Here is a 17,798-nt window from a genome sequence, read left to right on the forward strand (position 1 = left end):
TCCAGACAGAACTTACTGTCAAATAAGTAAATAAAACACATGTAACACTTGCTGTGTGAGCATTTTCAGCTTTCTCAGTTACTAAAACATTTGAGCAAAATATGTTGACTGGCCCAAAGGTTACAGAGTGGCATCTGCACATAGAGGAGATTATACAATGAAAACTTGTTTGGCACACCAAAATTCCAGGTTGACTCAAAATGCAGCATTTAGCACACTGATTACCAGGGATCACATAGGATGCTGGTGTTACCACGTACAGGTTAAGTGCAATTCTGCCACCCAGTGGAAAGCTGAGATTCCATAACATTTTAAAATGTTATCAGTTTCTTTTCAGATTTCTTTGAGCAACAGCAGGGTATCATGGTTGCACAGAGGTCTGAGCCACATATTATTTGATCAAAGAAAACCCTGTTTTTGTTTCGCAGAGTTTTCGTGGGGACGAATATATACCATTGCCTGGCCCCTCACCTGTTTAGGCTTAAATGGTGGCTTTCTTTCTGACCATAGGAGATCATTCCTGCTGTAAAATAAGTAGCGGTATGCTGTTTCTGTCCCACTACTCCACTGGTTACACCTCTTATAATGAATGTTTGCGTTTATTCATCTTTCCTATTGAGATTCTCTGAGCTGTGCATCTTTCCAGGAATTGGTAAAATGTTCCTGCTTCCATTTTAATACATGAGCCAAAAATGCCCAACTATGGCACATGTCACAAAGGAATGTGGAATGCCTCACCCTACGTATGATTGGCTGCCCTCTGTACCACTGTTTCGTCATTAACTAGATTATCAGAAGTAAATCAGTTTTAAATTTGGCTTCCTCCCAAGTAAGCATGTGTAAGATTCCATTTTACTTTTTCAGAAAATTTGTTGGTATGCCTGCTGATTCAATTGGTTATTTTAGCTATTGCTCTGTAGTTGGATTACCACTTTTATTGTTGTTTGCCGTTTATATTGCTTTTGATATTTCTAGTTGTGCAAGATGTCTTCAGTATGTCCAAAAAAGGCAGAATGTTTTGGTTTTGCCTAGGCAATAAGGCTGCAGTGTGGAAACTACTTACCTTGGGAGTAAGCCCCACTAAATTCAGTATTTGTGATTGGGATTATAAAGCAATTCAAGAGCAGTCGCTGCTATTTCCGCCCTTCTTGTTATGCTCATTTAATTCCTAAAGAAAGACAATTACTTTCCATGCTTGATCTTGACTGAAACCGATTCAGTAACATTTAATTGCTCAGATATTCTAGTTCCTCCTGGACCTTTCCTTTGAAAAAATTAAAACATTCTGTTTGTACAGGCAGTTTCATCTTATTTCCCACGCCACTTTATTTAATAATATACCACCGATTGTGCATTTAATAATTTAGGTCGGAGCAAGGGATCTCCAAGCACACTTCATTGCTTAAGGACATGTTTGTTTTTTGGGATTGCTGAGCATTAAGGAAAACTTCGGGGGGGGGAGTTCTGCTTCAATGTCCAGAACAGGCAAAGAAGGAAATTCTTTTAAAAAAAATCGGTGTGTGTTTTTATTATTATTATTTAAAAACCATATATTCCTTATTCGACGAAATAAGCAAGGATCCAGGTCAACATCTCATGCCACAAAGACGCCCAGCGGCTTCCGCCGTCTGACGCCAAAGCTCCCCTCTGGGCGGCCCCATGAGGGCAGAAGGCGGGACGCTTCGACCCCGCCCCCTCCTCCCAGCACGCTCTGCGCCATGTGCGCGCGCACCCCATTCCGTTAGCTAAGATGGCGGCGCCCGCGCTACGAGCCGGTCGCCGTTGGCTTTTCGGCCTGAGGGCCGCTTCGCCCCGGCTCCAGGCGTCTGGGGGACGGCGGCAGTCCCACGACCAGCGGCCGCAGCCCCGGGCTCCGGCCAAGGGTCTCTTAGCGGCTCAGGTCGAACGGGGCCTGTTCCAGGAGATTTTCCCGCCCCAAGCCGCCGAGGAGCAGCTCCCCGGGTTGTTAGAGGCGGGCCGCCTCCCCGTGACGGCCTACTGCGGCTTCGACCCGACTGCCGACTCGCTGCACGTCGGGCACCTGCTGGCGGTGCAGGGCCTGCTGCACTTCCAGCGCGCGGGCCACGACGTGGTGGCCTTGGTGGGCGGCGCAACGGCGCGCCTGGGAGACCCCAGCGGCCGCGCGAAGGAGCGAGAGGTGCTCCCGGAGGAACGCGCTCGGGAGAACGCGAGCTCCCTCTGCCGGGGGCTCCAGAGGCTCTTCGACAACCACCGCGAGCTCTTCTGGAGCGGGGAAGGGACTCGCCTGGGCCGCGCCACCGTGCTGGACAACGCCAGCTGGCTGGAGCGCGAGTCCGTGGTGGGGTTCCTGTGCGCCGTCGGGGGCCACCTGCGCATGGGGACGCTTCTGAGCAGGCAGACCTGCAAGGCCCGCCTGAGCAGCCCCGTCGGCATGGGGCTGGCCGAGTTCCTGTACCCGGCGCTGCAGGCCTACGACTTCCTGCACCTGCACCGACACCACGGCTGCCGCGTCCAGCTGGGAGGAGCGGACCAGATAGGCAACATCATGTCCGGACACGACCTCGTCTCCAAGTACGAAATAAGGGGTTGTGGGGAGGCCTGCATTTGGAGTGCGCTCACCCCACGCTTAAGCTGGGGTAGCTGGATGGGGGAGAGGTTATTGCGGAGCAGTAGCTTATACAGTACAGTATACGTAATCAATAGCAACAGGTGCGTTGCAGGCGAAAAGGCATAGGGTGGGGAGGGCAGAGGGAAAGCAAGCAGACAAAGTTAGGGATCCATTCTCAACAGTCAAGGTTGTGCACATGATGGCCAGCTGAAATTGGAGCAGTTAAGAACCTAAGGAGAGCCTGCTGGATCAGGCCAGCAAGCCCCATCTTGTCTGGCATCCTGTTCTCAGTAGTGTCCAACTAGATGCCTGTGGCAAGTTCAGGGGCAAGAAGATCCTGATTGAGCTGATCTTTTAGCAAAGCTGATGAAATGGGCCTGGGTGTTCAGCCTGTTGGAAGTAGCATTGGAGCTACTCTTAAGCTAGAGTTGAAGGAATAGATTTTGCCTTCCATCTCTCCTACTGCTGCAGCCTGATGGAACAACTGCTGTATCCTGAAGTTTATTTAACCGGAGGGGTGCGTAAGCGGAGGTACGACTATTTACAAAGGGCACAGCTGGGATGACTTGGCACCCTGGAAATGAAAGCATCATTGTAAGGCTGTTTTGCAAAAGAAGGATGTAACTTCTATTGCAAGAATGTAACTACTTTTGCAAGCTTATATTGCAAAGGAAACTGTTGCTATGTTGATCTGTTTCAGCACCTAAAAAACAAATTAATGAAGGTGTGAAATTTTGTGGACTGGAGTGCACTACATAGAAACCTGGAAACATAGGAAGTTGTCTTATATAGAGTCAGACCATTGGTCCATCTAGCTCAGTACTGTCTGCACTGACTGGCAGTGGCTTGCCAGGGTTTCAGATGGCACAATCTCAGCCCTGCCTAGAGGTACTGGAATTGGACCTGGGACCTTATGCATGTAAAGCTGATGTTCCGCCACTGAGCTACAGCCTTTCTCATTAGATGCTTGGTGTTATCCGTAGCTGGAAGGGGTGTGGGTGAGTGTTGTAGAGATGCACACATACCAGGATGGGTAGAACATAGTACATAAAGAAGGACATCACCTGAAGGTCATGCAATATAATTTATATCATTGAATGCAAAAAACGGGATGTCATATCCATTGCATAGGTAAAACTGCAACTGACCTATGCACACATTTTGAAAATCACGAACCGGCAATTTTGACACACACACAAGTGGAGTAACCTGTTGCTAAACACTTTAAATATGAGAACCACAGGCTGTCAGACTTATGTGTAATTGCTATGGAGAAGCCAACAGATCCAACAATGTTATTTAAAAAGGGAGAATTTCTGGATTTATATGCTGGACATAATAACACCACATGGCCTCAGTCTGGAGGACTGTACCAGCATCACTTAGCTTCCATCAAAAAAGAAAAAGGTTGATTGTCTTGAAAAGTCACCAAGTGGATGCTTGATATCATTATGCAGTAGACTGTCCAATCTAATTTATTTAATTTTCCCTTTAGTATCAGCTTTTTATGGCCAGTGCTTGTTTAAAGTATTTCTTGGAAGCAGTCTTACATTCAAGGCCTAGGGGTATTAAATGAACTAGTCTACCAAAATATCATATAACTTAGGTCTGAGTAATTCTTGTGCCATTACTAGTTCCTTCAAGAGGGGGCATGTATCTGCACATGACATGTTGGGGCTCTTGGCTGTCAAGAGCTCTAAAGGAACCAGGCATAAAGAGGCAAGTGACTGATGAGAGAGGAGAGGTCATTGTGTAAGCAGATCAACAGATTTTGACAGGAAGCTGAAGGCAATAGGGTTGCCTTCTGTTATATGTTTGTAGGTCTTGAGATTAAATGTGTACCGTGTTCTGTTGACAAGTAACATAACTTAAGTATTGTAATTTGTTTCCTATTAGGGTGACAGGCGAAGATGTATTTGGAATAACGGTGCCTCTTGTTACAAGTACCACTGGAGATAAGTTGGGGAAAACTGCTGGCAATGCAGTTTGGCTAAACAGAAATAGGACCTCTCCCTTTGAGTTATATCAGTACTTTGTCAGACAGCCAGATAGCGCTGTTAAAAGGCAAGTATGTTTCTTATAGATCTATGTGAATTACTGTTCTAGAACAAAAAGACTGCTAGTGTGTTGTAGTGGTTGGCGCCAGATGAAAAATGGGAAAACAAAGGCTCAAAGCCACCAAATCATCTTCAGCCAGTCACACACTCACCTAATCTGCCATCCAGGATTGTCATGACTCAAATGGGGGTAAAAACTATATATGCCATATTGTGTTCCTTTGGCAAGAGGTGGGGCATAAATTAAAATTTAGAATATATACGCAAAAGGGTCCAATCTAGCCCAAGCTAAAAATGCCAGTAACTAACGCAGCATTTTAAAAGTAAAGGGACGCAGGTGGCGCTGTGGGTTAAACCACAGAGCCTAGGGCTTGCTGATCAGAAGTTCGGCGGTTTGAATCCCTGCGACGGGGTGAGCTCCCGTTGCTCGGTCCCAGCTCCTGCCAACCTAGCAGTTCGAAAGCACGTCAAAGTGCAAGTAGATAAATAGGAACCGCTACAGCGGGAAGGTAAACAGCGTTTCCGTGTGCTGCTCTGGTTCGCCAGAAGTGGCTTTGTCATGCTGGCCACATGACCTGGAAGCTGTACGCCGGCTCCCTCGGCCAATAACACGAGATGAGCGCCGCAACCCCAGAGTCGGTCACGACTGGACCTAATGGTCAGAGGTCCCTTTACCTTTACCTTTTTAACGCAGCACTCAGAATGTGTCCAAGGTTTTAGAGGTTTAAAACAGGATTATGGGGCTGAAATTAGTGTGGATCTGCATAGTCTGTTACAGAAGCAAAATGTGGCTCTGAAGGTAACCTTGTATAGGGAAGTTTTTAATGTTCAATGTCGTATCGTGTTTTGTTAGAAGCCACCCAGAGTGGCTGGGGTAACCCAGTCAGATGGGGGGCATATAAACAATAAATGATGATGTTGGCTATTTTCCCTTTAAGGTATCTGAAGCTTTTCACTTTCCTCCCTCTTCCGGAAATCCAACACATTATGGAAATGCATGCTAGAGAGCCTGAGAAGTGGGGGGCCCAGAAACGGCTTGCTGCTGAAGTAACTAAGCTTGTTCATGGCAAAGCAGGTCTGGAATCTGCTAAGAGGTAAAGGGAGACTGAGGCTGTTAATCTGTTGGACCAAAATGTGAATGGAAATGCAGACAGGAAATTTCAGGTTTGCAAAGATGCAGAATTTACAGGAGTCTTCTAAGTTGCTAACATTGATAAAAGCTACTTCTACAAGTCTTGGTCATAATGTAAATATTGATTACTTTTTTATTTTATTTTTTTAAAAAACCAGGTGCACAAGGGCCCTTTATTACAGTGACATAGCAGCACTAGAGACTATGTCTGACCAAGAGCTTCAAGAACTCTTCAGGGAAGCACCATATGTTGAGTTGATGCTTGAACCTGGAACAACAGTACTTGATTTGTGTCGGAAAGCGAATGCTATTTTAGATGGACCAAGGGGGTAAGTTAATCTTTACATATTCTGTGGCATTAATTCTGTAGCTGCTTAGTCTAGAAACAAGCTTCAAGCTTATGTGTTTATACTTAGTAGGCAGCCTTACTGTGTGAATCTGAGTCAGCCTTCCTGGTGAGGCTGCATCTCTTACCTGACCTCCGTCTGGTCAAATTGCCACTGGGTACCATGACCAGAGAGGGTGGTAGAACATACCTGATGGAAGATCCAATATGGTACTACTTCTCCCACCTCCTTTTCCCCTCTCCTGTCACAGTATGCAGCAGGAGTTCAACTGTCTGCTATTGGCTGTAGGTCTGTGACTGAGTGAGTTTCTACCCTAATTTGTTATCACTGATGGGTTATTATAACTTTAAGCTATTGTAAGGTGGTCTAGCCATGTCATTGATTGTACAATTTCTTTTTTCAAGGCATTGTGACATAACAAGTGGTGGAGTTTCTATAAACCATGTTAAAGTAACTGATCCCGATGCTGTTCTTGTTCTTGGACAACATATCCTCAGCAATGGCTTGTCACTCCTTAGAACTGGAAAAAGAAATTACTATGTTGTGAAATGGCTTCAGTTGTCACATGAAGAACAAAAATGCTGAGGTCTTTTCAAGTATGTTATGAGTGCATTTTGCTTCATGGACTGAGAACACACATCAAACAACTCGCAAGAACTGAGGTGTGAATTGCTTTTTCTCACTGTGTGAGACTTGGTACCATCTGGAAATTGGATGGCATCTTAATTCATACTTCAATCATGAAACGAGGAGGAACTCATGGTACAATGCAGTGTCTGTCCGAAGAACACAACTGTTGAAATATGTTATCGTCTACAATAAAGGTAAACTAAATGAATCCTCAAAGTTATTGTTACTTGCATTGTTGGTGTGTTAAGGGTGTGAATGGTAGTAAATGTGACATAAGAACCCATTTCTGTTTGAGGACGCGACAAGCCAGGCAGCTGGCTCCTGAACCCACAGATAACCTAATTTTAATTGAGTTTTTAATGGGTTTTAACTTAACCAAGTTAGTTTATTAACTATTTTGTGTTCTGGAAGCTGGAGGACAGAAGACTGTGGCACTGTAATGCCAACAGCAATTAGGTTTTAATAAGACATAATAATCAATTTTTTATCCTAAACAATATAGTGCTTGTTTCATTACTGAGTTGAACTTTCTGCTTTGTAATGAGCAAAACATGGGCTAGGGTCGATGCCTTAAGGCTGCTCTAGGATGAATGTATATGGAGATTGTCCTTCCATGTAGCAGGTAATGGAGTGTAGGATTTGTAACTCAGGGTGTAATTTATCTTTCTATGTATAGAAATAAGAGAGTACAGATGTCCAGCAGATCCAAAAGCTGTTCTTACAACACGTAGATTGGACTAGGTGACCCTCACAGTTCCTTCCAACTCTGCAGTTCTACAATTCCCAGCTAATAGGGAGTTCCTTATGTTTTAAGCAAAGTATAGTTAATCTAGGTCAGGCATGTCCAACTCCCAAGAGACTGTGATCTACTCCAAGTATAAAAAAACTGGCAGTGATCTACCCATTGTGCAGAGATCTACCATTCTACCCATTGTCATTGGAGGGAGGAGGAGCGTGCATGGGGTGGGTGAATTGCCCAGTTGTTGAGCATTTTTAGGAGGAGAGTGCCCAGAGTTGTTGAGCTTTTGGGGGGGGGATTGTAGAGGGTTTTTTTAGCTTCCCCCCCCCCCCCGAAACTTTACACAATAAGGATCCCGCGATCTACCAGGATCAGCTGAGAACCTAAGGGTAGATCACGATCTACTGAACATCCCTGATCTAGGTCTACTGCCTCAGGGTTAAAGTATGTATATACCCTGTGAACAGTTGGGCCTCTGATCCAATTGTGGTTTTGTCCAGTCTGCCATAGTAGGTAGAAGCTCCCTATCTCAATAATTTGGGTTGAATTTAAATAGCACCTACTCAAAGAGGCTGCTTGTACAAATGAGTTAGCTGGCGAACTTCACACCTTCTGAAAATTATTATAGCTATATAACGTGACATAGTGGCCTAGTGTTTACCCCCCTACCCAATTAGCAACTGTCTCAGCAAGTGAAGTTAAAAACTGACCATACTTTAAAATGTGGTTTATTGATATAAAACTGTCGTTTCTACACAATCAGCTTTATTTACAAAATTAACTTCATACATTTGGTACTGATGCTGGATAAACTACCCTTCAGTCTGCATAGTTAAATGTTCTTTCAATTCGCTTATGCATTTTAAATTCTAAGTTGGACTAGAATTGTACATGTACAGCTGAGTGGTTCCATGTTCCATTGCCTTAGATACAGAAGCCTAAAAGGCAGGATGAAAATCACTCTAAATGCTGTCACACACACACACACCCCGATGACTCAATATAGTACATAGCATGGTAACCTTGTAGAAACGTGGTGTGTTCAATCTTGTGCAAGCTATACCGAAAGTGCTAGTAAAGCAGTGGCATTAGTAACTGCTATTTTAAATATATTCACAGTTGCTGATATTACTTGAAACTATGCGTGATTTAAATGGTCTATTGGAAAACTTCATGGCAGTATGAAGAGATTTTCTAGTGAAGACTGGCTTGCCCTTTAAAACCTTAGCGATCACAATTCAGATGGAGCAGGGCTGGGGAACTTTTTGGTCCACAAAGCTGCATTTCCTCTTGTCTTTCTGGGAGCTGCATGGTACATGTGGCTATGGTGACCCCTGCAAACATATAATGCAGTCCTGCACGCCTCCCCCCCCCTCACAAAGAAAATATCGCTTAAGGAATGTGTGATGTTGGAGAATGTGGGTTAAGGGTCCATCAAGAACATCACTCTGTTGGAGTCAGTAGAAAGAGTTTGTGGGGCTAGTGGGCTGGCAGTTCCCCGCTTCTTGTGTAGTTTAGTATTTTTTAGGGCAAGATTGCCTTTAGGAATTCTTTCAAGGGGTAGTAATCCACCGATGGTCTATATACTCAGCATCTTGTTGAACATTAGCATGTGCTTCAAAATCCATGGTTATCACAAAAGTGTCATAAATTGAAACAATGTTGAAGCTGAAAAGGTTAAGTTTCCACCATGAGACTTAATTCACACCTTTGTACCACCCTGAAATCTTCTGATGAGGGGCAGCGAGGTTATAAATAATAATTAAATAAGGAATATATTAATGTGAGGAACCTTTTACTGGCTGAAGGCTGTATCCTGATGACCACATGCCAGTGATGAATACAGCAAATGGGGGCAAAGCAACAAATGTCATTATAAATTTTAGTTTTTTACAGTGATTTCTACATATGTCCCCTCTATCCTCCATCCAGGCAACCAAGAGCCATATCAGAATTCAAGGACCCATTCCAGCCATGCAAAAATGTTCAGGGTGCAAGGCCAGTGACCAGTGTGGCTTGGAGAAGAATTATGAGGGTCACGTAAGGGGGCCTAGGCTGTGGTTCACCATACATGGTAACTATTTGCACATTACAACACCTCTGATATCCAGCAAGCAAGGATGTATGTTGAATCCCACTTCCATGGGAAAGTGCTGATTGGTTTCGGCAGCCCATGTTTTAATGTGTCTGGCAAAATCAATACCTTTTAAAATAGTGGATGAGACAGGCTAAATTAGAACTCATAGTAATTTGACATCTCAGAATTAATTCTTAGTTATCTTTTTTATCCTTTGACAAATTTATCAGTCAAACATCCTCTAAAGGCCTTTAACCATTGCAGGTCAGCAACCTTGTTAATTTATACCAGATGTTGCTGAACTACAACACCCATTGGTCCGAACAAGCACAGCCAGGGATGGTGAATGTTGTAGCTAGTAACAGCTAGTGGACCAAAGGTCCCCACACTTGATATGTACTATCACTGGATTTTTTTTTTAAGTAAATTAAAAATTAGTGACTTCTGGATGGTTTCACCTTTACAGGTTAATTACTTTAGTGAAACATGATCATGTCAGTCTACAGGTGAAGCTTGGAAAATTAGAATATCGTCGAAAAGTGCATTTATTTCAGTAATGCAACTTTTTATTTTTTATTTTTACAAATGCTTTCTTTTGGAAATTCCACAGTAATAAAACAAATAGTTACAATAATACAAAAATAAACATCGCTATTACATTTCATTAATTACATTCCATTTATAATTGACCCGCCTAACGACAAATAATTACAATTACAACAAATAAAGGCTTGACATATCTTGCTTTGCATGTCATATATTGGTTTCACCTTTTAAATTGTGTTACTGAAATAAATGCACTCTTTGACGATATTCAAATTTTCCGAGTTTCACCTGTATATGTATAGACCTACAGTTAAGAGTGGCTGTGTAGAATGTTCTTGTTTCCTGCCCTGAGTTATTCCAGTCCATTTTTCCTGCTACCAGGCATGACACCCTCCCACACCCCCACCAGTCAACAGCACTTCACGGGTACCGGGCATCCTTACCCCTCACTGGACTGTTTGGGGGGGGGGCAGGTGTTCCCTCTCAAGTCTTTTTTTTGTTTTGTATTTTTGCCAACATAGGAGTTCTCCCACCCATACTGCCCACTTGGGTGGGGTGGTGCCACTTTTGGTTACTTAAGCAACAGCATTCTTGCCTGAAGAACAGAAATAGAGGGAATGAGGTGATTCTACGTTAGCGGGCACCAGGTACAGATTCACTGAACTTAGTAGGGTGTTAACATACCCCTCAGGAGGCTGACTTAACATTTCATGTTAAATACCATCATGCCACAGATTTGCCAAAGCATCAGAAGTGATCTTAAAGCATGATTTTATTTTCAATATGCTTGGTGTGTGTAAGTTTTTTAAGGAGGGTTCCAAGTGCCTCCACCCTTAAAGGCACCATCACAATTATGTTTCAATATACTGTAAGGGGAAGAAGAGAGAAATAGCATGTTTTCAAACTGCTACTGAACATTCCCATTTAATGTCCATTACCATTTGTCTCAAGTGTAAGCTCAGTTTACTCTTTTCAGCCTGTTGTGTAAGGACTGAGTGGATAAAATCCTGTACACAATGTGTGAAGGCCAAGGGTTTATTTCCCCCCCCCCACAAGTACACATGTTGAGGAAGGCAATATCTACTTAGGATATACACCTCACAGCAATCTAAAAACATAGATCTTCCAACATAACACATATTTTCCTTCCATGCAGGAAAAATGTTGAATGTGAGCAGGTGTACTGTGCTTTAAACAAAAACTTGCAAAATTTTCAGGAACTAAAGTGTCATTACTGTTGACTGTTGGTGACTATGGCAGACAATCAAGCAAGTTACCACACCAACACCTAAGATGAAAATAGCTCAAAAACAGTAATGGGTTGGGACCATTGAATTAATTTTAAGCCCAGCTGCTTTTACATTGATATTTTCTAAAGTTTCTTTCTTTACTTCTTTTCACAATGATTTAGGAGAAACCTGATCCGCCACAATACCTTTTAATATTGCTGTTTTGTTAGTCTAGAACCCTACAAGTGGATAGTCCATGGGTTTTGGTCCCAGACATGAGGATTCTTCAAATTCTGATTACTTCTTTGTTGATGACGCTTCTTAGCAGAATCTCCACTTATTCCAGATTTATCTAGCTAAAGGACAAAAATAGCCAATGCATTTTGGAAGTTAGCCAGATATTTCTTTTAAGGTTCTAAAACATGAGGGTACACATTACACAGTTATAATTAGGGCAGTATTTCTCAGAGTGCATGCAATTAAATTCATCTTAAAGAAAATATCGTGGTGTCCTTTCTTCATGGTTGAAAAACCTATATTGCAAAACCAGCTTAAAAGGCTACATAACAAAACTACACTGTTCATCCTATCCACAGGCAACTCATTTAGCAAGCCAGGCACTGGAATTTTTACATGGTTCTTTCCTTAAGTTCAGTCCAGTCCAATTCCTCACATGAGAAAAGACCTTGGTCTTTGCACCAGGAAACTAGTAAAGAAAATACGTTGATTATATGAGACTTGTTTTGCAAGTACAGCATACTTTTCTGTCCGTAGAAAGCCAAACTGAACTGTCTTTATGTGAGCAGATTTATACATACTGCAGTAAACATAGAAGTTCATAAGTATATATAATGCCTAGCAATTTTCAAGTCATCCATTTCTTCACCCAGCTGGAGAAGCCCTTCACCAAAGGTGTGTCTCTCGAATCTCAGCAATAATATGACTGGCTCGCTGCAAGGCCTAGGACAAGAACAGAAATTGCTGAGGTTTATACTTGTAGAGTCACAGGCAGAGATAAGCCACAAAAAATATACAACAAAAGTAGTACAATAAAAGCAATCATTGAGCTATAATTAAGTGATGGCTGAATATGGTAGCACCAGGGGTAAGGCCAACAAAGCACTGGCCTCAGCAGGGTCTGTCATAGCATGGGGAGTATGCCTGGTAATGCTGGCTTCTGCAAGTTCCCTTCACATGCTGCAAGATTCAGGGTTTGGTTTGGTTCATAAACCAAATCAAAACACTGCTTATTTCTGATCATGTCTATAGCCAATGAACTTTGCACACAGTCCTATCTGGAAAAGGAATGGAAGAAATTCCCATGACCTCAACCAAAGAGTGCACTAACTAGATTTTAAATTTTGGGTACAGCACAACTGCATCTTGTCCACATTTAACTTGCACAATTTCAACCCCACACAGTTGAAGGCCATCTGGTTGAAATCCCACAAGTTAAAAGTGAAGCCGGCATGCGGAAAGGACCTTGCTTCCCAAGGAAGGCAGAGAGCTTTAAAGCTCTTTTCGTGCCAGATTCTTGCCTCTACATGCCAGATCTGGGATGCTCCCACAAGATCTCAGAGGAATTCAGATGGCCCCATGAGAGCATCCCGAAGCTTGCGCAGAAGCGTTTCCAAGGGTTTGAGTGTATGTGTGCAGAACCCTTGGAACCAAATCCCCATGTGAGACACAATTGTGAGGCTCACGGTGGCAGAGTATGAAAATAACTAAACTATACTAGTGTACATAACATAAAACTAACTGCAGTACCTGTAACATATCAGCTGACTCCTTCCTGCGCTGAGCCATGTCCTCTGATTCAGTCAAAAGGTCATCCAGCAATAAGGCTTTGTACAGCTGTCCTACTAGCTCACTCTGAAGAGAGTCTTTCACGTGGTTAACCAGAAAATGCATCACTGCTTTTGGCACACTGTAAGCAAGCAAGCAGGCAAATAGATCGAGCACGTAACCCACGGAGCTAAGGGTTCTTTCTTAAATTTATATAGCCAAAGATCACAGGGAAGATTACAACATAAAAACACAAAACACATAATGATTACCGTAATAACCTTTCCCCAAACACTTAAAAGACCATAGATTGTTTAACCATCAAAGGTCTGGTTGGAAGAGGAATTATTTTTCTCTGGCACCTAAAAACATGTAATGAGGTGCCAGGTGAGCCTCTCTAGGGAGAACATTCCACAAGCAGGGAGCCACCACAGAAAAGGCCCATTCTCATGTTGCCACCCTTCAGACCTCTCATGGAGGGGACATAGGAAGAATGACCTCAAGTGATGGCTGCAGGGTCCAGGTTAGTTCATATGGGAAGAGGGAGTCCTTGTGGTCCTGAGACATGTAAAGCCTTAAAGGTCAAAACCAGCTGTTTGAATAGGACCCAGAAACCAACTGGCTGCCAATACAGTTAGGTTAGGATCAGTGCTATATGCTCAAACTGTCTTGCCCCGGTGAGCAAGCTGACTGCTGAATTCTGCAACAGCTGAAGTGCCCAAGCCATCTTCAAAGGCAGCCCATCATGTAACACATTGCAGCAATCTAGCCTAGAGGTTACCAGGGTGCAGGTAACAGAAGTCAGACAACCCTTGTCCAGATAGGTGTGTAGCTAGGGCACTAGCCAAAGCTGTTATATGGCACTCCGTGCTACTGCTCAGACTACTCTGAGCAGACTCACTAAAATGAATGAACTTGTTACTTACATTCATTAATTTCAATGGATCTACTCTTGAGATAGACTAACATTGGTATAGCACGGGTGGGCAACCTAAGGCCTGGGGGCCGGATGCGGCCCAATCGCCTTCTAAATCTGGCCTGGGGGCAGTCCGGGAATCGGCGTGTTTTTACATGAGTAGAATGTGTGCTTTTATTTAAAAACTGGGTTATTTGTGGGGCATAGGAATTTATTCATTTTTAATTTTTCCCCAAAATATAGTCCGGCCCACCACATGGTCTGAGGGATGGTGGACCAGCCCATGGCTGAAAAAGGTTGCTGACCCCTGGTAGAACAGATGGTTTTAGAGTAATAAATTGGTTGTATGGTGCGCATATTTTGTATTTACAGAATTGAGAAACGACAACCATGAAGACAACTCACAATATGGCAACATCTGTTTCTGCGCCAAAGCGCTAAAACACTAGAACTTCATGGTTATTTTTGTGAAACAGTCCATTAGAACTGAAGTGCAAGAAAGAAACTACACAGAGCTGCTCAACTGTATATTTTGCACAGTAAAAAAAAAACACTATCAGAATTAATAAAGCAATGAGAGGGTCAAATCCTGAAAAAGTAAGATCACAAACCTGTCTTGTATGTTTTTCCTCACAATCAGGAAGTAGGATTTGATAAGGCGTTCAATCACCTCGCAGTCTCGTTGCTCTCGGGCTGAAAGCTTGCGTGAAACAGGAACAGGCTGATGCAGGGAAAAGCAGAGTCAAAAATATTTCATGAGCATGCAGTTCCACTGGACTTCAAATAGGGCAGTCAGGTTCAGACTGAACTACAAGAAGGTGGCAAATACACCTGGATTTTAAAAAACAGATTGTTAATATGAGGATTTACAGATTAAAACCTTGGAGGTGACACAACATTGCTGACCCTTGGGGAAAATGGTGGCATAATAGATCCTAGGCCTTTAAAAAAGATGACATGCTGTTCTTTACTGGAGTGAATGGACATTGTTCTTGAGAAATATACAAGGTCTAAGAACACAGCTCCTCAAAATTAAGCTTTTTATTCTTTGTGTTTTTAAGAGCATGTTTCCAGCCCTTAATATTATAGAGTAAAGTTTATGGACATGATGACATCATCTGTAACAAAGCCACATACAGCCTGGGAAAACTCAAGCTACTCCATACTACATATATTTCCTGTATAAACAGTGCATATCCTTGTTTAAATATATCACACGAGTCACCTCTCTCCATCTGCCATTTCAGCCCCTGCTAAAATGACAGTCTGCAATCCGCTACAAAAATCACAGTGACAGGATGATACAGAATGCACAAGCCAGTTGCATTTTGCTATTAAACTATTAGCTGAATTATTGTACTGTCATTTATAAGCCCTCTGAGAGCCCTTTTAGATAAAGAGTGGGTTATAATGCTCTATTCCTCTCCTACTGCATTAAATCTGAACCACTCTGTCCATTTTGCTAATTTGCACATTTACTTTCCAACTGAAAGTATAAATATTGTTGTTGTTGTTTAGTTGTTTAGTCGTGTCCGACTCTTTGTGACCCCATGGACCATAGCACGCCAGGCACTCCTGTCTTGCACTGCCTCCTGCAGTTTGGTTAAACTCATGTTCGTAGCTTCAAGAACACTGTCCAACCATCTCGTCCTCTGTCGTCCCCTTCTCCTTGTGCCCTCAATCTTTCCCAACATCAGGGTCTTTTCCAGGGAGTCTTCTCTTCTCATGAGGTGGCCAAAGTATTGGAGCCTCAGCTTCACGATCTGTCCTTCCAGTGAGCACTCAGGGCTGATTTCCTTCAGAATGGATAGGTTTGATCTTCTTGCAGTCCATGGGACTCTCAAGAGTCTCCTCCAGCACCATAATTCAAAAGCATCAATTCTTCAGCGATCAGCCTTTATGGTCCAGCTCTCACTTCCATACATCACTACTGGGAAAACCATAGCTTTAACTATACGGACCTTTGTCGGCAAGGTGATGTCTCTGCTTTCTAAGATGCTGTCTAGGTTTGTCATTGCTTTTCTCCCAAGAAGCAGGCGTCTTTTAATTTCGTGACTGCTGTCACCATCTGCAGTGATCAAGGAGCCCAAGAAAGTAAAATCTCTCACTGCCTCCATTTCTTCCCCTTCTATTTGCCAGGAGGTGATGGGACCAGTGATGGTGATGGGATATGGAACAACTGATTGGTTCAAAATTGGGAAAGGAGTACGACAAGGTTGTAAATTGTCTCCCTGCTTATTTAACTTATATGCAGAATTCAGTATAAATATAGTGGTACATAATTTGGTACAGATTTAGCATGTAAAATATGCAGCTGATATAAATTAAGTACTTGTTTGCACAAACCAAAAGTACCTTTTAGAATTCATGGTGATCACTAAATTTGTATTTTCCCCCTAAAGAATACCTCTATCCTTGCTACTAGCTACAATATACTTTTGGCTAACAACCATGTTTAAATACGGGTGGAGAGCATAACTCAGAAGGACCAAATCCTGCCCACTCCTAAATTCTGTGAGGAGCACACCCTGCTCTTCTTGTACCAGCTTGCAAATTTTGTTCCTATGCTGAGAAACTCACCACATCCAGCAAATTTACAGCATGGCCTCTTTGAGGGCTAGCAGGTAGGACCGTTACTGGTTTTGATTTTTCCTCGGCTAACATTTCCTCAGCTCTGGTGGTTTTCAGCATGCCTCTCCAGTTGCCTGTTCCGGCTTCCTGAGCTCCATCTCCCGCAGCAGAGGATGTCTAATACAAAGAAAATATACAATACCCAAATTCCAATCAGTTATTTGCAAGAAAAATATCCTGCGTTCCAAATGCTTGATTATTAGTGGACTACAGCTCCCATCATCTCCAACATCTGAAGAGCCGCAGGTTCCCCAACCCAACTAAGAAAATCTCTGATCCTCATTAAGTGGGTTTTTCCACTGAACAAAACAAATGGCAAAACTCAGAGCATCCCAGTTTTGTTCTGAGCCCTCTTCAGGCATTCATGTGAACATGTGAAGGTTAAAATGGTTTTTATAGGATGGGAATGTGTCCAAAGGCCTATCCCCAATCTCCTGCACATGCAGACTCCACTTAGACCTTTGTATGGTCTTCACTGGTACAATGGCTTAATACCCAGAATGATTTTTAATGGTTTGGTTTGGAATATGGGTTATTTCTGCACAGCAGATTTCCTGCTTTATCAATCCCTTACTTGCAGCATTTCAGCTGGACACGCTCAGGGTGAAGGAGCTGTGGCAGGCAGGCTGGTAAATGTGCAATCCTGTATCCTGATATGCACCAGAATAAACCTAACAGACATTTTAAATCACGTTTTCAAGCTTCATACAAAAGACTGGCAGCTCAAATATTTAAGGTTAAAGTGGGTGTTGCAAGAGATTTGGGAATAGTTATCTTAGGGCACAAGAGTCAGCTCAAGCAGAACTTTTGTTTGTCACAGATGCAGCTTAGAGCTGCAAAATCAGAGCTTTACCCAGAACAGTGTTATTCAACCTTGCATCTCCAGTTGTTGCCAGACTACCAACTCCCTTCATCCCTGACCCCTGGGCTCTGATGGATGGGGATCATGGGAATGTGGTCCCACAACCTCTGATGATCCAACGCTAAAGAACAATGCCCTAAGAACACACACCCAACAGCCTCCTGAAGCTGCCCACAACAGGGGCAGAGCAGTAGTGGAAAGAAAGCTCCAAGGCTCCCCAAGACATAACTTGAAACCTACTACCTTAACGTAATTTA

The 17,798-nt window shown here is 43.1% G+C and overlaps 2 protein-coding genes across 7 annotated transcripts in view; one reads left to right on the forward strand and one right to left on the reverse strand.

The window, feature by feature from the left end:
* Positions 1-1,704: 1,704 nt before the first annotated feature.
* On the forward strand, positions 1,705-14,640 carry YARS2 (tyrosyl-tRNA synthetase 2). Of its 3 annotated transcripts, XR_015945897.1 has the most exons (7): positions 1,705-2,553; positions 4,487-4,654; positions 5,586-5,741; positions 5,938-6,108; positions 6,531-6,950; positions 9,428-9,569; positions 14,421-14,640. XR_015945897.1 is itself a non-coding variant. In XM_035128529.3 (5 exons), the coding sequence occupies exons 1-5, from the start codon at positions 1,751-1,753 to the stop codon at positions 6,709-6,711; spliced, it is 1,479 nt and encodes a 492-aa protein (XP_034984420.1). In that variant the 5' UTR covers positions 1,705-1,750; the 3' UTR covers positions 6,712-6,964. The 3 variants fall into 3 exon arrangements, 1 of the variants encoding a protein (XP_034984420.1); XR_004693381.3 differs by lacking the exon at positions 14,421-14,640 and having other exon boundaries at positions 9,428-11,864; XM_035128529.3 differs by lacking the exons at positions 9,428-9,569; positions 14,421-14,640 and having other exon boundaries at positions 6,531-6,964.
* DNM1L (dynamin 1L) overlaps positions 11,140-17,798 on the reverse strand; it is a 34,888-nt gene continuing 28,229 nt past the window's right edge. For all 4 annotated transcript variants that reach the window (XM_035128533.3, XM_035128531.3, XM_035128532.3 and 1 more), the window contains 4 exons: positions 16,629-16,796; positions 14,660-14,769; positions 13,115-13,274; positions 11,140-12,307 (listed from right to left, as the gene is read on the reverse strand). In XM_035128533.3, coding sequence (XP_034984424.2) covers positions 12,251-12,307; positions 13,115-13,274; positions 14,660-14,769; positions 16,629-16,796 — 495 coding nt within the window. In that variant the 3' untranslated portion in view covers positions 11,140-12,250. The remainder of the gene's footprint in view (positions 12,308-13,114; positions 13,275-14,659; positions 14,770-16,628; positions 16,797-17,798) is intronic.

The sequence above is a fragment of the Zootoca vivipara genome, chromosome 9, assembly GCF_965207765.1.
Source record: "Zootoca vivipara chromosome 9, rZooViv2.hap1.1, whole genome shotgun sequence".
Classification (NCBI taxonomy): domain Eukaryota; kingdom Metazoa; phylum Chordata; class Lepidosauria; order Squamata; family Lacertidae; genus Zootoca; species Zootoca vivipara.

What these genes read in the sequence shown, in the direction of transcription:
- YARS2 (XM_035128529.3), top strand. Translation starts at nt 1,751, where the DNA reads ATGGCGGCGCCCGCGCTACGAGCCGGTCGCCGTTGGCTTTTCGGCCTG. An exon ending in GGTCTGGAATCTGCTAAGAG is followed by an intron (nt 5,742 to 5,937) that starts GTAAAGGGAGAC and finishes TTAAAAAACCAG; the next exon opens with GTGCACAAGGGCCCTTTATT. An exon ending in ATTTTAGATGGACCAAGGGG is followed by an intron (nt 6,109 to 6,530) that starts GTAAGTTAATCT and finishes TCTTTTTTCAAG; the next exon opens with GCATTGTGACATAACAAGTG.